This window comes from Equus quagga, chromosome 16 (genome assembly GCF_021613505.1).
Source record: "Equus quagga isolate Etosha38 chromosome 16, UCLA_HA_Equagga_1.0, whole genome shotgun sequence".
In the NCBI taxonomy this organism is placed as follows: Eukaryota; Metazoa; Chordata; class Mammalia; order Perissodactyla; family Equidae; genus Equus; species Equus quagga.
In genome coordinates, this window is record NC_060282.1 from 45,676,759 (window position 1) to 45,701,603 (window position 24,845).

The following is a 24,845-nucleotide window of genomic DNA, read 5'->3' on the forward strand; positions in this document are numbered from 1 at the left end:
CCAAGTACCAAGCACAATCACTGTGCTAGGCTGCAGGGACAGACCAGGGAACAGCCCCATTTAATTGAGATGCCTTGTTCTCGCAGCACCCTGTGCACTCCTCCATCATAGAACTTATAACAAGAATGCAATCATTCTTTCTTGATTTTTTTAAAAAAATATGTCTTTGTTGAGCATCTTCTATTCACTGCCCTTATCAAGCACCTGCTGTGCTAAACATTTTCTATGCATGACCTCACATATCACTCATCCCAGCCCTGTGAGATAGGGATTATTATTATGGCAATTTTACAGATGGAAGCTTAGCCTCAAAGAGAAAATTAAGATGACACAGGTGGTAAGTGGTAGGGCTGGTCAGCAAGCCTAGTTTATCAGATTCCAATCATCTTATTATACCACTTCTCCCGGGAAGGTGTGAATTCCTAGAGGGCTGGAGCTGCTCTATATTCTCAGCCTGTGGTAAAGGACCTGACATGTAGTAGGAAAAAAAAATTAATGAGTTTGAGTGGATGAGTAAATGATGACAGAATAAGGCTCTTTAACATGAATGCTTTAAATTCAGTTGAAGCAAATGAGGAGTAACTGTGTTGAAAAGCTTAGGAATGATCATCCAGCATATCTGGTTAAGAGCAAGGAATCATATACGTGGGTTTCCTCTCCAGAACCTTTACTTAGCAGCTTCGTGAACTCAGCCAAATTACTTTGCCTTTATGGCTCTGAAGCGTTTTCAGGAACTGAGTACAAGAGACCAAATATTAAAACAAAGATGCTCCCATGCTTTTATCACTCAGGAAATTCCAAAAGTTTTGGGAGCTGTGAGCCAAGAACTCACAGCTGGATAAAGACCAAATATATCTGAGAAATATATTTTGGTCATCTGAATGACCAAATATATATATTTCTTATAAATCTCCTATTACAGTTATATAAGTGATGAAGATTACAGATTTACTCCCATCCTCAGAACCAACATATATTTCTATTTTCATTTTTCCACTGATTATCTCTATTTTCACCTGGTGTTTAATGTCTAGTTGATTTTGACTTTTAAATGTCTCCTCAATCATCATTTCACCTTTGTGGACATTAGCCCTCATTAGCAGTGGCTCTGCCAGATTTTTCTCTATGATATATTTGATGTAATATATTAACAATGTAATAAAACAGAGGAGCTGGTATTCAAATCCAGATCTTGTGATTCATCAGTCATACTTAGAAATAAAATATGTACCAAGTGCTATGCTAAGCTCTATACAATAGGTGCCCATTCTCACCACTTCTATTCAACATAATACTGGAAATCCTAGCCAAAGCAATCAGGCTAGAAAATGATATAAAAGGTGTCCAAGCAGAAAAGAAAGAAGCAAAATGTCTTTGTTTATGTGAAATTGGTAAATAACCATTGATGATTAAGTAGCTAGTAACTAAAGTTTTGTTTCCTTTGTGCAATTACTGATTATAGTTTTTTTGTTTATTACCCATCCATTGTTAAGTGTGCTGTTTAGACAATATGCTATCTGACCCCCACTAGGTTCCTATAGATAACATCTCCCTGGTGCCTGGGTCACCATGGTAATGGGTGTTTGAGCTGTTTTTCAGGAATTAGAACCCCTTGTCCACTTCAGGCTGGTTGAGGCCACCAACCCATCAACTGGGCCCGTGCAGATATCTGATAAGTGACTTCTTCATGTCAAGAAGTTAAAAACTCCACTCTTAGATCATACTAATGCCACCATTTTATGAACATGTGTCCTATGAAGAGGCATGAAGTTTGACGACACTTGTACAGATCATCAATTACCTCACCTCTCCTCACCTTCAATCATCTATCTCCATACTTCAGACCACCCTGACCCCTACCCCATAAATATCCCTGAGCCCCCATTTTTGGGGAGGTGGATTTGAGACTCATTCTCCCATTTCCTCATTTGTTTGCCTTGTGATTAAAACCCTCTCTCTGCTGCAATCTCGTTGTCTCAGTGTTTGGCTTTCTGGGTGATGGACAAAAACCAACCTGGTTGGTAACATGCAGATGATATGATCTTATATAGAGAAAACCTAAAGACTCCTCCAAAAAACTGCCAGAACTAATCAATAAATTAAGTAAAGCTGCAGGATACAAAATCAACATACAACAAATAGTTGCATTTCTATACACTAACAACAAAACATCTGAAAAAGAATTAAAGAAAATAATCCCATTGACCCTTGTTTCTAAAACAATAAAATTCTTAAGAATAAATCTAACCAAGGAGGTAAAAGATCTGCACACTGAAAACTACAAGACTTTGTTGAAAGAAATTGAAGAAGACATAAACAAGTGGAAAGATATCCCACGGATCAAAAGAGTTAATATTGTCAAAGTGTCCACATTACCCAAAGCCATCTTTACATTCAATGCAATTCATATCAAAGTTCCAATGGCATTTTTCACAGAAATAGAAAAAATAATTCTGGAATTTCGTATGGAGCCACAAAAGACTCCAAACAGCCAAAGCAATCCTGAGAAGTAAGAACAAAGATGGACACATCACACTTCCTGATTTCAAACTATACTATAAAGCTATAGTAATAAAAAAAGTGTGGTACTGGCATAAATACAGACACATAGACCAATGGAACAAAATTGAGAGGCCAGAAATAAACCCAAGCATATACAGTCAACTAATATTTGACAAGGGAGCCAAGAATACTCAGTGGGAAAGCATGATCTCTTCAATAAATGGTATCGAAAACTGTTACTGAAAACAGTTGGGAAAACTGGATAATCGCATGCAGAAGAATGAAATTGGACCCCTATATTACACCAGTCACAAAAATGAACTCAAAATTAAAGACGTAAATTTAAGAACTGAAACCATAAAAAATACTGGAAGAAAAGCATAGGGGAAAAAGCTCCTTGACATTGGTCTTGGCAGTGATTCCCTGGATATGACAGCAAAAGCACAAGCAACAAAAGCAAAAAGAAATAAGTGGGACTATATGAAACTAAAAAGTTTCTTCACAGCAAAATAAACTTAACAAAATGAAAAGGCAAACTACGGAATGGGAGAAAATATTTGCAAATTATATACCTGATAAGGGGTTAACGTTCAAAATATATAAAGAACTCATACAACTCAATAGCAAAAAATCTAACAACCCAATTTAAAAATGGGCAGGGGAACTGAATACACACTTTTCCAAAAAAGACATACAAATGGACATCAGGTACATAAAAAGGTGCTCAGCATCACTAATCAACAGGGAAATGCAAATCAAAACCACAAAAAGATGACCTCACGCCTGTTAGAATGGCTATTATCAAAAAGACAAGAAATAACAAGTGATGGTAAGATTATAGAGAAAAGAGAACCCTCGTGTACTGCTGGTGGGAATGTTGGTACAGCCACTATGGAAAACAGTTAAGAAGTTTCCTCAAAAAACTAAAACTAGAACTACCATATGATCCAGCAATCACACTTCTGGGTATATAACAATAGGAATCTCAAAGACATATCTGAACTTTCATGTTCATTGCAGCATTATTCACAATAGGCAAGACATGGAAACAACCTAAATGTCTGTCAACAGATGAGTGGATAAAGAAGATGTGTGTGGGCGGGGGGAGCGTGTGTAAAATATTCCATGGTATATTATTCAGCCATGAGAAGGAAGGAAATCCTGCCATCCATGACAACTTGGATGGACCTTGAGGGCATTATGCTCAGTGAAATAAGTCAGAGAAAGACAAATACTGTATGATTTCACTTATACATGGAATCTAAAAAAGATAAACTCAGAGAAAAAGTGGTAGTTACCAGGGGCTGGGGGGTGAGGCAAATGGGTAGATATTGGTCAAAGGATACAAACTTCCACTTATAAGATTAAAAAGTTTGAGGTTCAATGTACAGTATGGTGACTATAACTAATAACACTGTATAATATGTTTGAGTGTTGCTAAGAGAGTAGATTTTAAGCGTTCTCACCACAGAAAAGAAATGATAACTATGTGATGGGATGGAGGTGGTAGCTAATACTATGGTGGTCATCATTCTACAGTTTATAAATGTATCAAAGGAACAAGTTGTACACCTTAAACTTACACAATGTTATGTGCCAATTACATCTCAGTAAAGATGGAAAAAAACCATTTTGCTATCATAGAAGTCAATTCCTAGATACAAATCTAGTTAGTATTGGTTGACTCAGTTAAGGACAAAGAATAAGAGAAGGTCTTATGCTCATATTCACATGAAAAGCACCATTTACCTTTGATGGAGGAACAAATTCAACACATTCCAACCATACTGCTAAAAAGGACTTTCCACATATTGCACATTTTCTTCCCTGAGAGATTATGTTCCTGACCTGTGGGTACCATTCAACGGCTTGCATCAGGAAAAGATTCTTTTCTGCTAGCTGATTCATTATGAATCTTGATGTTATTTCCTAGATTAAAAAAGGATATGGTTCTTCAGATTATTTTTAAAATAACTGTTCTACATTACCTTGATCCTCATTTCACTAACTTATACTTTTGGTTTATTCCTCACAGCTTCTGTTAAATTAATTTTCCATAGTATATATAATGAATTATATTTTCAATGACTGGCATTGTAAATAAACTTAGTTTTCAACAGTATGAGAAAAAGTTATTTTTGGGGCCGGCCCGGTGGCACAGCAGTAAAGTGTACACCTTCCACTTCAGTGGCCCGGGGTTTGCCGGTTTGGATCCTGGGTGTGGACATGGCACTGCTTGACAAGCCATGCTGTGGCAGACGTCCCAGATATAAAAGTAGAGGAAAATGGGCACGGATGTGAGCTCAAGGCCAGTCCTCCTCGGAAAAAAAGAGGAGGATTGGCAGCAGTTAGCTCAGGGCTAATCTTCCTCAAAAAAAAAAAAAAGGAAAGAAAGAAAATTATTTTCAGTGTAATGTCTCTATGACTCTTACATACAGGAATCCAAGTTATAACGAATTTACATTATTAGGTAAAGTTTAGGTTCAAATTTTGTGCCTCTCATTACGATAAGCAAGGATTGTACAAATATTTAGACTACACTCGAAAATTGAGTCTGTCATATGTACTGATGTCTAAATCCTTACTGCTTACACTGTGGATTATGAACCATCAGAATCTATATCACCTGGAGGCTTTTGAGAAATTCAGACTCTCGGTTGCACTCCAGACTTACTGAATCAGAATCTGCAATGTAAATGCAAAGCTTCCCCAGGTAATCCATATGCATGTTAAAGTTTGAGAAGCACCAGTCTAAGTTAGCTACCGCAATGAGTACTGGAACAGAGCCATAGTGGTAAAGAGTACCGATTCCTATGAAGCAAATCTCTGAAATCTCTGAATTCAATATATATTAAACCTGTCCACATAGATATGTCCAGAAACCTTATTTGAGGTAATAATAATATTGTAATATTAAATAATAAAAGGGGTGGTGTGTATATACAAGCTGACTTTCACCATGACCATCAACAACATCTTCATCTTAAATTTTAAAAAATTATATAATACACAAAATTAGATCTTCACTGACCAAGTAAACAAAATAAACGTTTAATTTATTGCATTAAATTCCCCCCATTGTTTGTTCCAGCAGCATAGAAGTGTTGTATAAATGTTACACAAACAATGCATGAATTTTAATAATGTAGAGGACTTTTTTTCTGCCCAAACTGAAAGATTTCCCAGTGGTGTTGAAATAGTCCACATCAGGCTCTGATAGGAATCTTTGGGAATACATACATACATGCATACATAATCTTTCACTTATTCACCCCAATTAAAATCTTAAAAATAACAACAAAATCCTATAAATTGCTGTCTCCCTGTTCCTTATTACTCTATCCCTTCCACTTAATATGCACCTGGGAAAGGTGCCTTTATACAGCAAACAGCCCTGAGCATGGGTTCCTTAAATGTCTGATCCTTCAACGGCATACCCTCCTACTGACTAAGCTCATTCTCCTAGATGGTTACATAATGAGGTTATCCTTTCTGAGAGAATTATCCTTTCACCGTAATATTACCAGGACTCCTAAATTTTATGTCTATGATAACCTTTCTCTAACTATTGACACAGAGCATAGCTTGTGATTCTGAATGAGATATTGGGTTTAGAGGTAAGTTTTTAGCTATCACAATTCAGTGGTTGGGTCTCATTACCAAGTTGCAGAAAACGAATAGATGAGAATTCACTCTTCAAAATAGCAGATGGTAGGAAAATTTGCTGAAATACATGGAACCTATAAATAGATCACAACTCACAGAGCTCAATTTTTCCATTTGTGATTTCTGGAAACAAACATGTTTGTTGGACTCTGTATGTCCCTTGACAACTCTTACATTACCCATTATTTACATTCTTCCCTTACTTGCTGCCAATGGAAGAATAACATATACCACTGATATATAAAGTTAGCACTTGGAAATGTGAGTAGACATAAAGTAAGATTCTTTTGGTCATGCCATCATTTAGGACACCTCTTAAAGATACATGCAATGCAATTTTTGAGAATTCACAACTTAATGATGGCCTAATTCCAGTATTATTTAAAAGTCAAGGAATGTTTTATGGGCAAAGAAATTGCTCCTTTTGAATAGTCTATATGCTACTTTGTTAGAATATTTGTTAGCTAACTATGTATAGGTCAGAGATTATTCCTGTATTTAATCCATCATAGACTAAAATTAGTTTCAGGTGTATTCTTTTTTTTTCCCTTACATATGATAATTTAATTTGAATTATAAAATTGTCCATGTGCAAATTATATTCCTATAAATATTTAAAATTATAAAATGTAAAAAAAGTATGAATCCTTAGAAAGAATGATGAACTTCGGAATTGTTGTATAATCAATTGTTACTGTGTGCATGATAGGCACTAAACAAAGCATTAAGAGCAAAGGTTCTCTTTGTAAGTAAAGTCACAGTCAGCTAGATAAATAGGTGCAAATCCTGGCTCTATGACTTATTAGCTGCATGACCTTATTTGGACAAGTCCTTAACTTCTCTGATCTTGGGTACTTCGCCTGTAAAATAGGGACTTTTTTCTAACACTATCACATAGAGTTCAGAAAATTAAATTAGATAACACAGGTAAAACTCTTAGCCTGGTGTCTATTGATACAGTACACTCTGGCTCATATTTTGTTATAATCTAGTTATTAACATTAAATTTTAGTTCGTAAATCTCTGAGGTGAAGAAAAGTTTTTAAAAAGCTTTACCAAGGCACAACCTGAATCAAAGCCCTATAGTTCTCTGACAGCCCCCAAGTAGTTTAATCAGTAATGTTAACAAATGTCCAGTAGAAATGACTTTTACTTTAAGTACAAACACGAAATGTGTAATCAGTTTAAACCACCTTCCCCAGAAAAATTCTTAGAGATACTTTCAAAAATACTCAAATGATTTATAGCAAAAATTGTCATTTCTATTAAGTCTATAAATTAAAAAAAAACAAAAAACTCCTGTGCTACTGGGTCCTTACAGTTTTGAAAATGGGAAGGAAGAAATACTGCTCTGTCTTGGGCCCGGCCACAGGGCAACCTCCTTGCCTTCGAGAGCTCCTGTAAGACCACTACCACATCGGGTTAACTGCTCATCCAGCCCTCTCCACAAACCAGAGCCTCTTCCAACCAGGAATCACCACTTTTCCTTCTCTTTTACCCTCACCTTCTGGCAGCTCCTTTTTGAGGCAATATTGCATAACGGAATCTGGAGCCCAACCACTTAGGTTGGCACTATCATCCCAACACTTACTAGCTCTGTGAACTTGGACAAGTTATTTAACCTCTCTGGGTCTCAATTTGTCTATCTATAAAAAGGGTACAACAATGGTACTTAACTTTTTAGAATTATTGGAGGACTAAATTAGTTCATTCCTGTTAAGTGCTTAGAACAGTTCCTTGCCCCAAGTAAACTTAAAAAGTGTTAGGTATCATTATTCCTATTCTAAAATGCTTGACTCAAGGAGAACAAATACGTTATAAGAGATTAAACAAATTAAATACTGCAGTTTTTAAATTCTTTTGCAATTAAATTTCAAATAAGAATTTTTTTCACACACGAATAAAAGATAATACTGCTCCTGGAAATACAGATTGATTCTCTGGAAGGAAATTTGAAAAGTGCTAATCAAACTTTAAAAGATGCCCATTCTTTGGTCCAACAATTTCACTTATAGGGATAATATGGACATAAAAATTTGCTATGAGGACAGTCATTGTAGTGTTTTTTATAAAGGCCAAAAAGTCAGCAGCCAATGTAGAGAAGTAGTTAAAAATATTATGGTGTAATCATATAATTATTCACCAAAAAAGATGTCGTAGACTGATTTTTTTTACTGATTGGACAGATCTTCACAATATTTTGAGTGAAAAAACAAGTCTCTAAATAGTGTGTAAAGTTTGAATTTAGTCTTAATAAAAATAATTCTAGATGCTTAGAAAGTTCTAGAAGAACAAATATTGGAAAGAATTGTAGTTATATCTCTGCATAATAGACTTCTGAGTATTTTTATCAATTTCTATTGGCTTATTTTTTCTAATTTCTCTAAATGAGCTTGTATTACTTTTGTAATAAACTTTTTAAAAAAATCAGTATGGTATTATAACTTTTCTTTTCTTCCTTGCTCACCTGAATTTTCTAAACATATATCACTTATGTGATAAGGAAAAAAGTTATTTTAAAGCAAACTAAACTACTGAACAAAGTCGGTTGTGTCCTGTAACCAGGAAACTTGAATCCTATGCAATTCCTGAAAGTCTTAAGACAACCCTATATGTTCAGCTACAGACCTAAATGGACCTGAGATACCCACATTCATGATGGAGACTCACACTCACACGTGGATCTGCAACCTTTAACTCATCTGTCACCAAAGGACACACAAAGTCCTCTAACATGCTTTCCTCTGCCTTCTTTTAATATCATCAACTTCTTTTACTAAAATGAACATGATTTCTGGATCATATTCATTCATCCACTAGGAATAGGAGCAAGTAAAAAGGGAGTGGAAGAGGCAAAGATCCTGCTAAGAACAAATGAAATACACCCTGAAAAAATACTTGGAAAGCTAAAGCGAAAACAAATTTCTCTCTTTTCTTTTCATCCAACAAAATGTTTCCATTTCTCTGAGTTTAGTCACTCTGGAAATCAGATAGGATTACATTGGATTCTGTAAGAAAGTCAAAGAGATTATGTTTAGGATCCACATTGCCAATGGACTAAGGTTACATTAATCATCTGCTGGCTTGGCAAGAATGCTTTAAAAGAAAACTTTAAAACTTAGATGATGTTTTTAGTTTGAAGGCCTGCGTGAATGATCCAAGCCATCACCTGTAGCCTCCAGACACCCTCCTGTTTTACAGCGTGGACTGGCTGCTTCATCAACAGTGGGTTTTCTTCACAGTAGAATTCCCTCAGCTTCAGATTCTGAAACTTTCAAAACAAAATAAAAACTTCATTGCATGACAAAATAACGAACTTCACTTCAAAGGCTACATTTTCAATAAAATCAGACTAAAATACTTTATTTAGAATTTATACTCCATGTTACTATTTTAACAGCAGGACGTACTCTAGTTGTTAGAAGCACAAGGGTCTTCATGCTGGCAAGAATGGCAATGACATTAGAGGTCAGTGGTGGCATCCTCCTTACGGACAGCTGAGAAAATTTATTTAAGATCACAGAACTGGTTAGTAATTAGAATGGGTTAATTAATCAAATGCTGGGAACATTTTGCAAGTAATATATTTGTTAGAAAACCAAGTATGATGAAAAATAACAGTCTAAAATACACCAAAATCCAGGTCTCAAAGATTGTCTGTCTTATGACCCTTTTATGTTCAGTGAGGAAGGTAAGAGAAACAAAAGAACATCAAAATGTTCTCATTATAACCTGTTGTACACAGTGAAAATAAAAAAGAATAAACACATACAGTTCACAAGGATATTGAATTTTCTATGAAGAAAGCCTAAATTCAACCAGAGTATGCCATGTGAGTAGAAAAATAAGGAATTCTCTTATATTAATATTACGCCTTGCCTCCCAAGAACTCATGTGGCTTTCAAAGTTACACTCATTTAGGGAGTTTCTTCTCTGAGCCTTAGTTTCAGCTGTAAAATGGGGAAAATAAGACCTGTCTTCAGTGGTGTGCTGATAAAACAGTTCTCTGGAAAGAAAAAAAAAGCCCTGATTTGTGGGGTGTTTTGATTCCATGGGTAAACACTCCCACCATCACTGATTCCAGTCACTGAACACAGAATTGAGAAGAGATGTGGAAAACAGGCTCTTGTGAGCCAAGGTGAGCTGACAGCATTATACCACTGCATCTCACATTTATGGAAGAATTATAGATATTTCCCTAACTTCAGCCCAGGGTTTGAAACATAGCAAGTACTCAACAAATTTAAAATAATTTATTTAAAACATCTTTTCAGGGCATCAAGTCATTAGGTCTCAAAAGTCTCAGGAAACTTCTACAACATAGACAAGATTTTAAAGTAAAATACAGAGCTTAAGGCCATTTTGGAATCACCTTGTCTCCTGCTCTCACAACAGACATTCTGACTTTCTTAATTCAGTTTCCTACGTTATCCATCAAGAGGGAGCAATCTAGAGAAATGAATCCAATGGTAGCCCCAAGACAGTGCTGGGTGTGCTGAAATGAAAAGGGCATTTCTTGTGCATCATGAAAACATCATTTTTTTATTTTCTGTTCTAAAGAATAACATTCCATAATTTACACCTAAACTCACAGTCCCTTTTTCAAAACTGATACAAACTTGAACATCTTGTTATATGAAAATATCATCAACATATACGAATCTCATTTCAAGTTTGACCATGGTTCAAAGAGCATACATTTCTCTTCAAGGGTCATGTTTCTCTTCCTTCAAATCCTGTCACTATTCTTCCATCAAATATGGTAATGAGTTATCTAGCTTGATAACTTACTACATAATATATAAAAAAGAAGTTATCTTAATGAAAATGAATTAATTAATGAAATTCTTTAGCATATGTTTTGTAGCAGGTAAGTTTCAATAAGCTGAAGTCACACAGTCTCTCAATGTGCACTCTCAATATTCTCCAGAGCAACAATTTGTCATTCCCTCCCTCTATATCCATTACTGGGTTTCCTGTCAGCCTAACTTCTTGATAGAACAATATTCTTGGCCATTGTCATCATTCCAGTAGCATAATCAGCTATATTCTCTTCTACTAATAAAATGTTGTTACAGCTTTTCAGAGTCTCTTGGCACATGTCTACTCAAACAATCACTGCTATGAGTTTAATATCAACTGAAACAATTTTGCCCCTCCCCCCCCAGCAGGGGTATACAGACATTTTTGGTTGTCACAACTGGGGGAAGGGGTAGTATTACTGGTATCTAATTAGTAAAGACCAGGAGTGCTGATAAACATCCTACAATGCACAAGATAGCCCCCACAACAAAGAAATTATCGGGCCCAAAATAGCATTGAAGTTGGAAAAACCCCGGTTTAGAGGCACAAGATCATAAATATTCACTGGCCCATCTTACCTGGAGAGGGGATTGACAGCTAGAGGGAAATGAGAGTTTTTATTTTTTAAGATGAAGACTTGAGCATGTAGAAGGTAAGTGCCAACATAGTGAGATTAATGTAGAGGAGAAAGAAGGAATAATTGATAAAGTAATGATCAGGTGAAGAACACAGAATGACTCTTAAATACTAACCTCTTTGAGTCATCTTCTCCTCTATGGCCAGAAGAAAGGAGGTGTACACACAAGCATGGATAAGTTTGAAGGTGTGGGATTGGATGGTTGAAGGAGTCAGTCATGATCCTTTCAATTTTGTCTTTGAAATAGAGAATAAGACCATCTGTCAATTAAGCTGTAAAGCAAGGTGTCAATGTGGAAGGAGGCATAAAGAATGTGGTGAAAGTTTGGAATATGCAATAGGTTTTGGAAGAGGAACCTGGCCAGGGACAGGCAAAAATATTATACAGACTTGCCGAGGGACCCACTGGAGTCCACACATTTGTGGTGGTCCCTGTCCATATATTGTTTGCTTCCCTTTAGCACCTACCAGCCCAGATATAAAATTAAGAATCTGCAGAATGTTTCCAAGTCTTGGCTATTGTGAATAATGCTGCAATGAACACATATAGAAGTGAAATATAATGATGTATACCTGAAATTTATACAATATTATAAATCGATGCTACCTCAATAAAAAAAGAATCTGCAGAACGAATATGTCATAAAGCAAGGGAATGAACATGTTATATGTACTAAAACATAAATGATTTGGACTTGGTCCTTTATGGTCTAGACAAGATAGAAAAAGAAATAGTACAAAGTTTCGATGGACAGGAGTAAAAAGAAAAGTAGAAGGACACGAAGTCTCAGTGACCTAAAAGAAAAGATATGGCTATAAAGCAATAAGGGAGGCGGAACATAGGAGGAACCAGTGGTCAAATTGCCATCCTAGACTTTAGTGCTTCAAATTTAGAGCAAGTGAGGATGATCTTAAGATCTAGACATCACTGTGGAGGTGGTTTGCTGAAGTGAAGACTGGGAAAGGTCATTAAACTCAAGCATTCAAGGAACTTTGAGCCTAAGTTGTTTGTATTGACCATCTTTACAAACCAACTTCCTGAGTAACGCTCACAAATATTTGGCTGTCTACTGAACATCTCCACCTGGAAGTCCCATAATCATCATAAATCCTAACATTTGAAAACCAAACTCATGTTTCCCTCAAATTTTCCCCTTTCCTTTTCCTCATCACCCACATCAAATCTCCCGCCATGTCCTATCAATTCTACCTTCTTAAAACTTTGGGACTCTATCCTTTCTTTCCGTCCCCCTACCTCACTCACCTCCTCACCACCTCTGAACAATCTCCTCCTCCTCCTTGCCCCAGCCACTAACTCTCTCTGCCTTGATTGAAGCCCTCATCTTATGTGAATTATTGCAACAGTATTCTATTTGGCCTCAGTGCACTTTTGCTGTAGAATTGGGATTTTAAAAATGAGGATCTGGTCCTAATACAGGTTTCCTCAAAAGTTTACAAAGTTCCCCTTTGTCCACAGGATAAATTCAAAAGTCCTAGTATGCCATACTTGGTTCTCCTTGGCCTGCTTCTCTAACTACACATCCTGGTAAGCCCCACACTCACCCTTATAAACCAGCCATCCTGAGGGACCTAGGGGTCTCACAAGAGGCCTGGGTCTTATCTCACAGTTACTACTCAAGCTGTGCACTTCTACTCACCTACTCCTGGATCATTTCTTCAAGATGAAAATATCACCCCTCTAAGCTTCTCCAGCCTCTAGTAAATGTTTCTGTGTCTCCACCTTGACTTTAAATATAAATTAATCACAGCACCTATAAATACTATGAGGCAATCCTTGTTGAAAAGTCTATTTTCATCTATCAGGCTTTGATCTCTTTAAGACCTATATCTTAAGTGAACTATACAGTGCAAGCTCTAAATTCAGTACCCAGTACATAGCTGATGTACCTAATAAATAATTGATAAATAAATGAATGTCTTCTCAAAAACCCCAGGCACACACAGCTCTCCCTGGGCACTTCTCTAAACTTGGTCAATTGTTATAACTGTTCCTACAAAGCCCCATGCCCCAGGAACAATGATGCATAAGTTAAGCAAGTCCTTCAGTTGCTTCGGACTAGCCTAAAGTAATGAGGGAGATCAGACGAGGGTTGGTTTAGCAAGAACATTGTTGATGTAAACATAAAGAAAGGAGGTTGAGATTTCATAGGGACTCAAAAATAGAAACAATAAGTAGGCTACAGAAAATTAGCATGTACTCTTCAGATCATCTCAAACCTCACAGGGTTACCCTTTAGCAAGAATTGGAATTTCTAAATATGCTAAAGGACAACTTGTGAGGAGGGTAAGATTTTAAGTGTGGTGACTATAGCATCCAAAAAAATATATTAATTAACAATTCTAAAAAAGGACATGAATAAGATCTGTGACCAATGGGAAATTCAAGAAAATGTTTGATAAACTTGATATCTAACCATAATTGTGTGGAGTAATTAGGCTGATGATATCATTTGAACATAAGAAAGCCAAAAAATCTGCTCTAGGAACTTCTTTCTCACCCACTCTTCATGAGTGGGAAGGAAAACAGGCAGTAAGTGACCTAGAGTCAGAATCCTTCATTATCTGCTGGATACTTGTCCCAAGAGAAGATTCTTGGAGGGAATTGAAGGGAGGAGGTCAAGAGAAGCCTGGAGGGAAGGAGATAAGTGAACTCCCAGGCTCCAAACACACACACACACACACACACACACACACACACACAGACCTTTCTCATTATGGCGAGGGAGAAGCAGCTGAAGGCCCTCAAACCCGGGCCCCTCCCTGCCTTTAATATTCTGGGCCTTAAAGCTGATGGGACAGTGGCTCCCCCATCTTCTTCAAGTCGCTTGATTTAAATGTCACTGTAAGAAGAACAATTAATATCATAGGGCTTATTTGCATCTCCTCACAATCCCCATGCCACACCTGCTTTAGACCCCACTTCCAAATAAGCTAAAGGATGACTTGTGAGGATTAGATTTTAACTGTGGGGGCTATGGTATCCAAAAATATATTAATTAATCATTCTAAAAAAGGACATGAATAAGATTTGTGACCAATGGGAAATTCAAGAAAATGTATGATAAACTCGATATCTAATCAGAATTGTGGAGTGATCTTTGAATTACCTGAGAATGAGTAGCTGAAGAGGCCTCTGTTTCCACTCTGCCTTGTATGCCCCACCTCCAATAGCATGATTTCCTTACAATGTAAGTCAGATCACATTACTACCTTGCTCAAAACCATGCAGCGGTTCTCATCTCACTCAAAATGAAATGCAAAGTCCTCACACTGGCTTCCTGAACTCTGTTATAGTTGGACCCTGTACTTCCTCTTTGACCTCATCTCCTAGCATTCACTCTCTCTCTCTTTTTCTATTTCTCTCTCCACTCTGGCAACATTGGCTATCTTTCCAAGCACTCCTCACCTGGGGGCCCCGGCACTTCCCTCTTCTTGGAACACTTTGGTCTCAGATTTGTCCATATCATTACAATTCAGAGTAAAATGGAATCATATGTTTAGCAGTTTGAGAGGGGAAACACTTATGACCCAAGGATTTGATAACAAGACAAGTTTTCACTAATATACAAAGACAATGTAAAGATATTCTCACATGCATGAGCTATGTACCTTACCCACTGAAAATGACTCAAGACATATAGTAGCTGAAAGAGTAACAAAAACCAAGAATTTGGAGAATACCTTCATTTTTCCTGTCAAATGCAAAGAATAAAATTTAGAACACTTACTGCTCCAGTGTAAACGAGATTAGGGTAATCTGTAAAGAAATTTGCAATGTCATTAAAAAGCAAGTTATTCTTACTCTTTGTTAATTCTACTTATAGAAATTCATCCAAAAATATTTGAAATGGGAACAAATATTTATGCACAAAATATGTTTCTGAGATTTAAAATTTTAAAAATCCCTTCCTATATTAAAAAATCATGTATGGTAAATTATATTACATACTTGAACCTCTGGCTCTCTGCCTTTCACTCCCTATGTCTAGCAAAACTGACCACTGGGACATTCCTGCCATCAGCTTTCCCTATCTCTGCACCCAAGCAAGTAAGTGCTGTTTGCAGAGTCACACCTCAGGGTTGACCAGAATCCCAATAAATTCATCAGCACCAGCTGCCATTATGCCCCTTAGTGGTTGCTGGAAATTCTACTCTGGTCAACATAATTCTGTTTTCTTTGCTGGCTTATCATTCTTTGCCCAACCACGAAATAGTTCTCCCCAGAGCCTAGCACATTCTCTTTTCACTTTATTTTCCTTTCCCTAGGCATTTTAGCCACATCCACAACTTCAATGAAATCTCTAAGCCAATGACTCTGGTTCCACACCCTATAGCAAACTGCCTACTGAAAATCTTCACTTGGATGTCTTAAATACACATCAAACTCACTGTGTCTAAGATTGAACTCATGATCGGCTCTTCTATGGTTGGTCTTTTTCCAGTGGTTTCTATTTCAGTCCATAGAAAGCTTACTAGTCCATCAACACTGCCAAATGTACTTCTTAAATGTCTCTTGAGTCTTTTCAGGTCTTTCCACTCCTACTGCCACCACCTTAGACCAAATTATATCAGCATTTCCTACTTGGCTTCAGTAAAAATCTACCAGAAGTCTACCTGGCGTTTCCTCTGGCCTCCTTCCACTTCCTCCTTCCAGTGTGTCCTCCACGCCTCAGACAGGATGATTTTTTCAAAATACAAATCTGATTATGGCACCCTCTACCTAAAATCATTTGAAACTTGTGTTGTCCTTCAAATAAAGATCAAAATCCTTGACATATCCTACATTCTTTGGCCATGGCCCCCTCCCACTTAATCTCTGAGCTGCAGCCACACTGAATACCTTCCAGTCCCCTGAACATCCATGCGCCCTTCCACGTGCTGTTCACTCTGTCTGGAATGTGTCCTTTCCCCTTCACCTAATTGATCCCTACTCATTCTTCAGATAGCTTATGTCACTTCCTCCAGGAAGCCTTCCCCAACCTTCTTTGTAACCAAACTATAAAAAGCACTTTTCTCAGGTAATAACAAAGAAATTAGTTTAGTCAGGCTCCTGGTCTCTCTCATAGACCAGTGGTCCTTTTTTTCGAGTGTACTGATTTCAGTTTGTAATTATCATTCATAATGCTAATTATTTAATTACTATGTTTCCCCACTACACTACAGCTCTGAGAAGGAAGAGACCCTGTCTGTTTCCTCACCATTATATCCCCAGTTCCTAGTGCAGGGCTTAATATATAACATAAAATGTGTGGGTTTAGGAAGATAGACTTGGGAGTCAAGTGAAGAAAGAAGCATCAACCCAGGATGAATATGGAAGCCCAGGGAAGAATTCCCACAAAGAAATGGAAGTGAGGGAACTCAATACACAAAGGTAGTAGAGGCCTCCAAAGAAGAATGAGATAGCAGAACGACAGACAAGCAGGACACTGTCCTCTCTCAGAAGCAGGCAGACACTGTGGACTCATCCACCCACTCTTGCCTCCAGGGCCACACTCTACCTCCCATCCCCAGACCTCCTTTCCCTGAACTCCACACACCTATAGCCTAGCAAGAGCAGTGCTTTGAATAAAGAGAGGTAAGATGGGGCCCTGAATGGCTGGCAACATCAGGGAGGAATGAGGAGCTGCCAGAATGCACTATTCCTGCTGGAATATTTCAATCATTTCCACACTCTCATTGAACAACACAAGCTCCTGTAAGAGCTTTTTATTCGCCCATAAAGTAAAGCTGCTAGTGTTTCAGGGACTCTTGAGTGTCCCAAATCAAAAATAAACTGAAGGTTTAAAAATGAAATTAACTGATAATCATTGAGTGCCAATACCATTAGAGACAACAGATGCAAGAATTTATACCAGAGGAAATAGAGCTAATAGGACAAGACTCTAAAATAATTAGTATATTTAATATCTTCAAAGAAATATGTGAAACATTGCTTATATTAAGCAAGAATAAGAACCAATTTTAATACTTGGAAATGTCAAATCATATAAGCTTTCTGAAGCAAAATTTGGCAACATTTATCAAGTCAGGAAAAGTATGCATAAATTTTGATTCAGCAATTACACTTCAAGAAATCTTTCCTAAGGGAGTAATTAATGGTATGTACGAAGATTAGCTACAATGGCATTCACTGAAGCATTTTTATTGTGGCAAGAAGTTTGAAACATTCTACCCATCAAAAAATAGGGGACTGCTTAAATATATCCAATATCAATGTGATGGAGCCATTAGAAAGAGTGATGTAGGAAGATACTTTAAACCATGGGGAAATGTTTACAATAAAAATTGAAAAGACATGTTATAAAACAGTGATGTATGACTAGTACTAACATTAATATGTGTGAATATTCCATTTTTGAAAAAAATACCTATATGTGCATGTACACACATTCACAGATTTTTTTAAAAAATGGAAAAATAGGAAATAAATAAACTGACATGTTAATGGTGCCGGTTCCCTTCTCCCCTGCCCCTGCATGGTCAGATTATGGGTAATTTTGCTTTTCTTCTTTTTATGTATCTCTATTTTCCAAATGAGCCACAGTGAAAAGAAATTTTAAAATGTTTTTCCAAGAATGATGAAACTTACATCTCCCTAATTCTGATTACCAATCTGCAAACTTTCAAAAGACAAATTTGGGAATGGGGGCAACAAGAGACAGACTCCTCTTGTTCTGGGTTAAAAGACTGAAAATACAGCTTCCCAAAGTGGATAAAATTTTCCCAGGGCTAAAAATATTTCCAGGATTTCAAGAAAGCTATCTCAACATCTGTGCTGATTCTAAGATTTTCTAGAAGTTTGAAAATTCTCTTACATATCTGACCATGAGGTACAAAAGTTAGATTGTAAGAAATATTTTTTCAAGTTCTGTGCTAGGGCAGCTCATGCATTCCTAGAGTGAGGGTGGGAGCTAATATCATTCCCAAGCACATGAAAACTAGTTTACAGCGGAGGTGAAAAAAATCGTAGACATTACAATGGTTTGTGGCTTTCAAAATTCAATTCTACCTGACAAAATAAACATATATACAGTAATTCTCTGGTGCTAAAATTTAATGCGGTAGAGGAGAGATTATTAGGGGGGAAAAAGTCTAAAAAGCTCCTGGGGGAGAGAACAATTATGAAAAAGAGATTGAGAAACACTGGTTCAACCTAGGAACATAATACCCCAATTCTTTTTTCATATATCTCGTCTCTTGGTTAGGTTGCTTAGAGTCTCAGCATTCACTATTTTATTTTAATTATGCACATGTACACACATACTTGTATACGTGTTCCTTTGCATTTAAAAACTACCAACTGACTCTTCAATAATTGGCTTCTATACTGAAATTTTTAGACTAAAAAGAACAATATTTTATAAAGTGCTAGATTTTTCTAAGCATTGTATTGCTTTCTGCTTTCACATATGTGTTTGAAGCTTTGAAGAAGTGTCTACTGATAACTGTTAACATTAGCATCAAGATTTTAGACAAAGCTTTTTTTGACTCTGGAATCACTCACACTATTATGACTCCTGTAATAAAGGACAAATTAGGGGTTCAAAACAACTATTCTTTATTACTTATTGAGTCTTTTATAATAAGAAGAATATGCATTAACTATTACATATTAATTAAATATGGTATTATACAATACTATCTTCATGCTTGTAACTTTACAGTCTCAAAATGGCTGCTAATTCTCAATCAAGTCCAGGCAACAAAAAGAAGGAAAGACCAAGGGGCAAGAAGTAAGGGAGGTTAGAGGAAACCAAATAAGTCTGTCCAATTTTGTTGGGAAAATAAAAGTTTTCCTAGAAACCCCACCCAAAAGATTTCCACTTATTTTTCTCTGGTCAGAACTGTGAACACGGCCGCTCCCCCTGGAAGTAGTTCAAGAGAAAAAGGTTGGAGATGGGGATTTCAACCAGGTACTGAACAGCACCTGCTACATTTGTTCTTTAATATCATTCAAGTCTCTCTGATCACATGTAGCCCCACTTAGAGTATCAGAACCCTCCTTTACACTCTGATTTGTTTTTGTAATGTGGTAAGCACTGAAGATAGAGCAGTACACAAAATACAGAATCTCCCCTTCTGGGCTTACAGTGCCCTATGTGTTTTCTTCATAAACTACTTAAAATTATGGGGTTTTGTTTTCTTGTTTACTATCTGTCTTCCCCTCTAGAATATAAGCTCCAAGAGGGGAAGGAGTTTGTTTTATTCACCTCTGTATCCAGAATGCCTAGGACAACAGTTCCTGGCATACAAAAGACATTCAAATTTATAGTGAATAAGTGAATTACTGAATAAGGAAATCAGACTTTGGGAATTTAAGGATCTCTACCCAAGATTAGACAGTTAGTAAGTAGCAAAGCTACTATTTTAAGAATCTCTGACACAAAAGAAAGACGAATTATCTCTTAAAGTTCTATACCAGATCCTCCCTACTTCAGTCAATGGTGCCAAGTTTACTGCCATTGATATGCTGACTGCTACAGGTTCAGGAGAACCAGGTATGGGCATTAATTTCCAACTTGGCTTTCAGTGAGATCATGTTGGTAACTTGAAACAGGCTATGGTGGGAGTATTTGGGAGTATCTACCTATGGAAATTGGCAGATGTTACCAATCAGGGCTTTTTCTCCCCAGAGAGCTGGTTGCTAAACATTTACGAGCAAACCACCAGATATTTCCCATCCCACTTCTTTGTCTCTATTAATGCTGAAAGCACTTACATAAACTTTCCAGACTTCTCTCCCTAGAAGCAGTCCTTATTTTGCTGCTCCTGTGGAACTCAGAGTTTTCAGCATGGTGCCCTCTTCTTGCTTTCTCTACTTTCCAAATCTCTAAATCTGTGAACAAGGATCGCAGCCCAACAGGGGTGGGGCAAAATAGTGACTAAAAAGTGTGACTATTCAGCAAACAAGCTGGGCAAGATCGCCAGGATGTAGGCAGGGAAAGAGAACAATAGAATTTATAACCACCTCTGTGTCTATGAAAATGGGCAGGAGCAGAACCTTCATTGAAAGAGAGTGCTTGATTGGCAGTCCTGGGCCTTCTCTGAGGAGGCATGAATCCCCTGGTTCTTTTTGCATGAGAATAGTTGGTGTTGGACTGACTCTACTTGTTATGCCCCAGGGGACATTCAGTGGAACTTGTACTCTGAAACAGTGAATATCTGAATAAAAATTATATGACAGGGGGGTAAAAAACCTCATAAGGCGGCTGCTTCCACGCTAATATCAAACACAAGCTATATGTTTGCTTTATTTTATCTTGTTCTTGCTTTACAGAGTATATCTTTGATCCAGGAACATAAATTGTAATTCCTCTTCCTGCTATAAAGTTAAAAATATAGGGGCTGGCCCTGTGGCCGAGTGGTTAAGTTCGCGTGCTCCACTTCAGCAGCCCAGGGTTTCACCAGTTCAGATCCTGAAGGTGGACATGGCACGGCTCATTAGGCCATGATGAGGCAGCATCCCACATGCCACAACTAGGACTCACAACTAAAATATACAACTATGTACTGGGGGGATTTGGGGAGAAAAAGCAGAACAAAAAAGATTGGCAACAGTTGTTAGCTCAGGTGCCAATCTTAATATATTATATATATATAATGCTAACATTAGATTTCCAATAATACTCATCAAGTATTTATAGGTTATATTTTTTCCACTTATTATTCCTCCAAATCCCTCCTCCCATTCATTCTCTCACATTCTGGGTCAGATTATCCAGAGCTCCAAGACATGCAAGGATAACCTAGGAAAAAAAGTGTGAGAGGAAACAATAATCACAGCTTCTAGCACAACTTATCTAAAGCCTTGACATCATGGTGGTAGTCCCACACCACTTGTAAGAGTGTGTATGGGGTGGGGGAACATGCTTGTGATTTGATGGTGATAGGCAAAGATAGGAATTAGGACTAACATGATATATAAAACACTAGCTATGTTTCTGGTGATTTATATTTGCTAGCTCAGTCAATTATCACAGCAGCCAGTATCATTTGTATTATTACCCCATTTTTTAGATAAAGCAACTGAAGTTCAAGGCTTTAGAAAACTTGCCCATAGTCATACAACTAGGAAGTTGCAAAACTAGAATTCATACACAGCCCAGGAAAGTTAGTGTGTCTTCTATAGACTACACAATGCTGCCTCCAATGAAGATAGCACACTAACTGCTCTTTATTCTATTATGACCTAAATAAGAAGTCACTACCAAAATCTTGACTCACTCACTTTCCTTTGGAAAGCTAACTTGTAAATCCACCAAGAAAAACCTGTCTTCTTCTATAGCCAACTTAGAGATCTCTTCAAAGGGCTGTTATCTGCAGGCATCAAGAAATCAAACATAAGTGTCAGAGCCAGAATTCAAACCTAGGTTTGTCTGACTCCAGACTCTGTCCATCTGCTGTTTTCACCCATCATACTTTTTTCCATTAATGCAAAAAAAGAAAGATCAAAATAAATCCAATATTACATATAAATGGAATACTTATTAACTACATGTGTTTTTAGAATTGTGCATGTGACTTGATGCAGCTGTAATTCTTGAGAGAGAGATGTGCATGGAAAAACATCTCAGGTCCAGATAACCACCCAGACACCTGTGAGCATCTAGCCACCAAATGGTTTTAATAGATTAGCACCAACTCCCTACTTGCAAGGCTAAGAAAGGGAGAGTAAGCAATATTTTTATGTTCTGAAACAAAAAACTACCATATCAAAAGTCTCATGGTCTCCTTAGAGTGACACACTCAGCCTTCCTCAATGTCACCTACTGTCTCCCCATCTGAGAGTCAGTCCCCTGACATCCACTGCACAGCTTAGTGTCTCAGACTTCTATTAACTCAGTGTCTTCTGTTTGGAGTTATTTCCTTGATTTACAGCTCTGCTGTCTCATTAGTATATCCTTCCAGAAGTCCACACCTATGATTTCTTTGAAGTTCCCCTTTAATCCAGGAATGCCAACAGACTCTCAGATACGGTGTCTGAAAATACTCTCTAAACTCGGTATCCTGTCTTCTTCTCCTTCTGTAGGGGGATTCCAGATGCTACCAATTGTTCCTCCTAATTACTAGGCAAAAAAAGTCGGTTTCAGCAAGAGCTTTCAGAGTCAACTGCTAATCTTAACTGCTCATCTCAAATGAACTTATGTTTTTAGTTCTCCTAAAGAACACATTTCCAGGAGTCTTGACTTCAACTTTCTGAAGTAAACGAGAGCCTATAGGAGTATAGAGGGCTGGGAAGCAGGGGGAAGAGGGTGCTGAGATCAGTCCTCTCTGGCTAGTTTAACTAAGCCATGCCTTCTACAATAATTAAAAGAACATACAATCTTGTCAAACAGTCTGGAACAAGATATGATAATCTGGCATAGTGTATTTCTAAAAGTACTACTAGTAATTAAGTTTTTTTTCGCTTCAAAATGATCTAGATTTGAATTTCTATTCTGCTATATAATGTTGGGTAAGGTACTTTAATCTCTTCCCAAAGCCTCAGTTTTCTCATCTGTAAAATGGAAATAGTAATGGTACCTAGCTCATCAAGCTATAATGAGGATTAAATAAGATGATGCTTCTAAAGCACTTAACACAAAACCAACTACATACTTTACAAAGAATATTAGTTATCATTGTTTGTTTTTATATAGTAAATTTTATATATCCTCCCTTGGCATGTTATCATTTACATCGAGCATCTGTCACCTAGGTAGATGAAACTCTCACTAACAATCCTGAGTATCTCAAAGACTGAAGTACATCCCTCCTATGATGGCCTTTGCCCATCCCTGATGGTTCTTCTCCCAATCCTTAGGCTCCAGTGCACAGAATTTTCTTGCCAGAATTTCCTAAAGGAAAGCTGCACTGGTTCTAAAAAAAAAAGAGAACTATTTTCTGGGCCTAGTTTCCTGACACCTCTGAGTATTTGTCTTCTTGACACAGACGTTTTTTTGCCCTCATTATGTTCTAGAACCCTCCACCTGTACTATCACTAATCACTGCACATATCTCACCATTATACCTTCTTTGCACACTACAGTATGATTTTCTGCGTATGGGAACCTAGAGGAAAAAGCAAGAGAAAGCTAAAGTTATAGAATAGCAGGTAGTTTTCTATAGATTTATTTGATCCTCACTTCACAAAGATCCTAGGAATAATGAGAAAATTGATCCTCCTCCCTCCTACCCTCACCACTGGTTACAAATAAAATGTTCTGAAATGCCCTGCAATTTTACATAGGGAGCTTTGGAAGTATTTGGGAACATCTTCTCAGTCAGGGCTTGGGTTTTTATTTTTGTTTTGGTTTGTATTTTAATATATTCTCAATTATCTTCCAAGAACTTTAGGTGGTTTATAATAGAAGACTTATAAATTGAGGCCAATAAAATTAGAGTTCCAAAATATAGAAGAAAATGATTCAAATACTGTAACCTCTTAACTTTGTTCTTAACTTCTTGAGATTCACAGCAAAAAGAATTTTAAAGGGTTACTATAATTTTAACTATCTTTTAAAATTAAAAAGGAAATAGAACTACAATAGAAGTGTAATGCGGCATTAAACAGAGATTTACCTTGGAGTGATCTTGCAACACTGAGGAACACAGAGACTTCTGGAGGACAATGAAGCAGGAAGGCAATACACAACCAAGCAAATAAAGTGGAAGTCAGAGGAGACAGCAACAAGATGGAGCTAAGTTCTCACACCAAGAAGAAGATTCTTGAGACCCTCTCAATGCTTGTGACTCATGGGCATTAGATGAAGACAAGGAAAATCAACAATGGCTAAGACTAGGCCATCCAGTCATTTAATCACTCAACAAATATATATTGCATGCTTGCTATTCACCAAGCACTACTCTACACAATAAGAATATAGCAATAACTGAATGTGATTTAGTCTATACAGAAGTTAAAATATAATGATGTATATATGAAGCAGTCAGAACACACACATTGCTGATCAATCAAGTTCACTGTCTTATATGAGCACAGTTTGTGGCACCCCAAAACAATTACAACAGTAACATCAAAGATCACTGATTACAGATCACCATAACAAATATAATAATAATGAAAAAGTTTGAAAGGCAGCACCAATGGCCAGGTGGTTAAGTTCAGCGCTCTCTGCTTCAGCCGCCCAGATTCAGTTCCTGGGCACAAACCTACACCACTCGTCTGTCAATGGCCATGCTGTGGCAGCAGAGGAGTATTGGCATCAGATGTTAGC

At 37.2% G+C, this 24,845-nt stretch overlaps 1 protein-coding gene across 1 annotated transcript in view; it reads right to left on the minus strand.

Moving 5' to 3' along the window:
* Positions 1-24,845, minus strand: part of LRRC69 (leucine rich repeat containing 69) — a 117,746-nt gene that overhangs the window by 24,581 nt on the left and 68,320 nt on the right. Inside the window, exons 6-7 of the mRNA XM_046641841.1 lie at positions 9,338-9,439; positions 4,252-4,431 (exon numbers count right to left, since the gene is read on the minus strand). Of these exons, the coding sequence (XP_046497797.1) occupies positions 4,252-4,431; positions 9,338-9,439 (282 nt within the window). The remainder of the gene's footprint in view (positions 1-4,251; positions 4,432-9,337; positions 9,440-24,845) is intronic.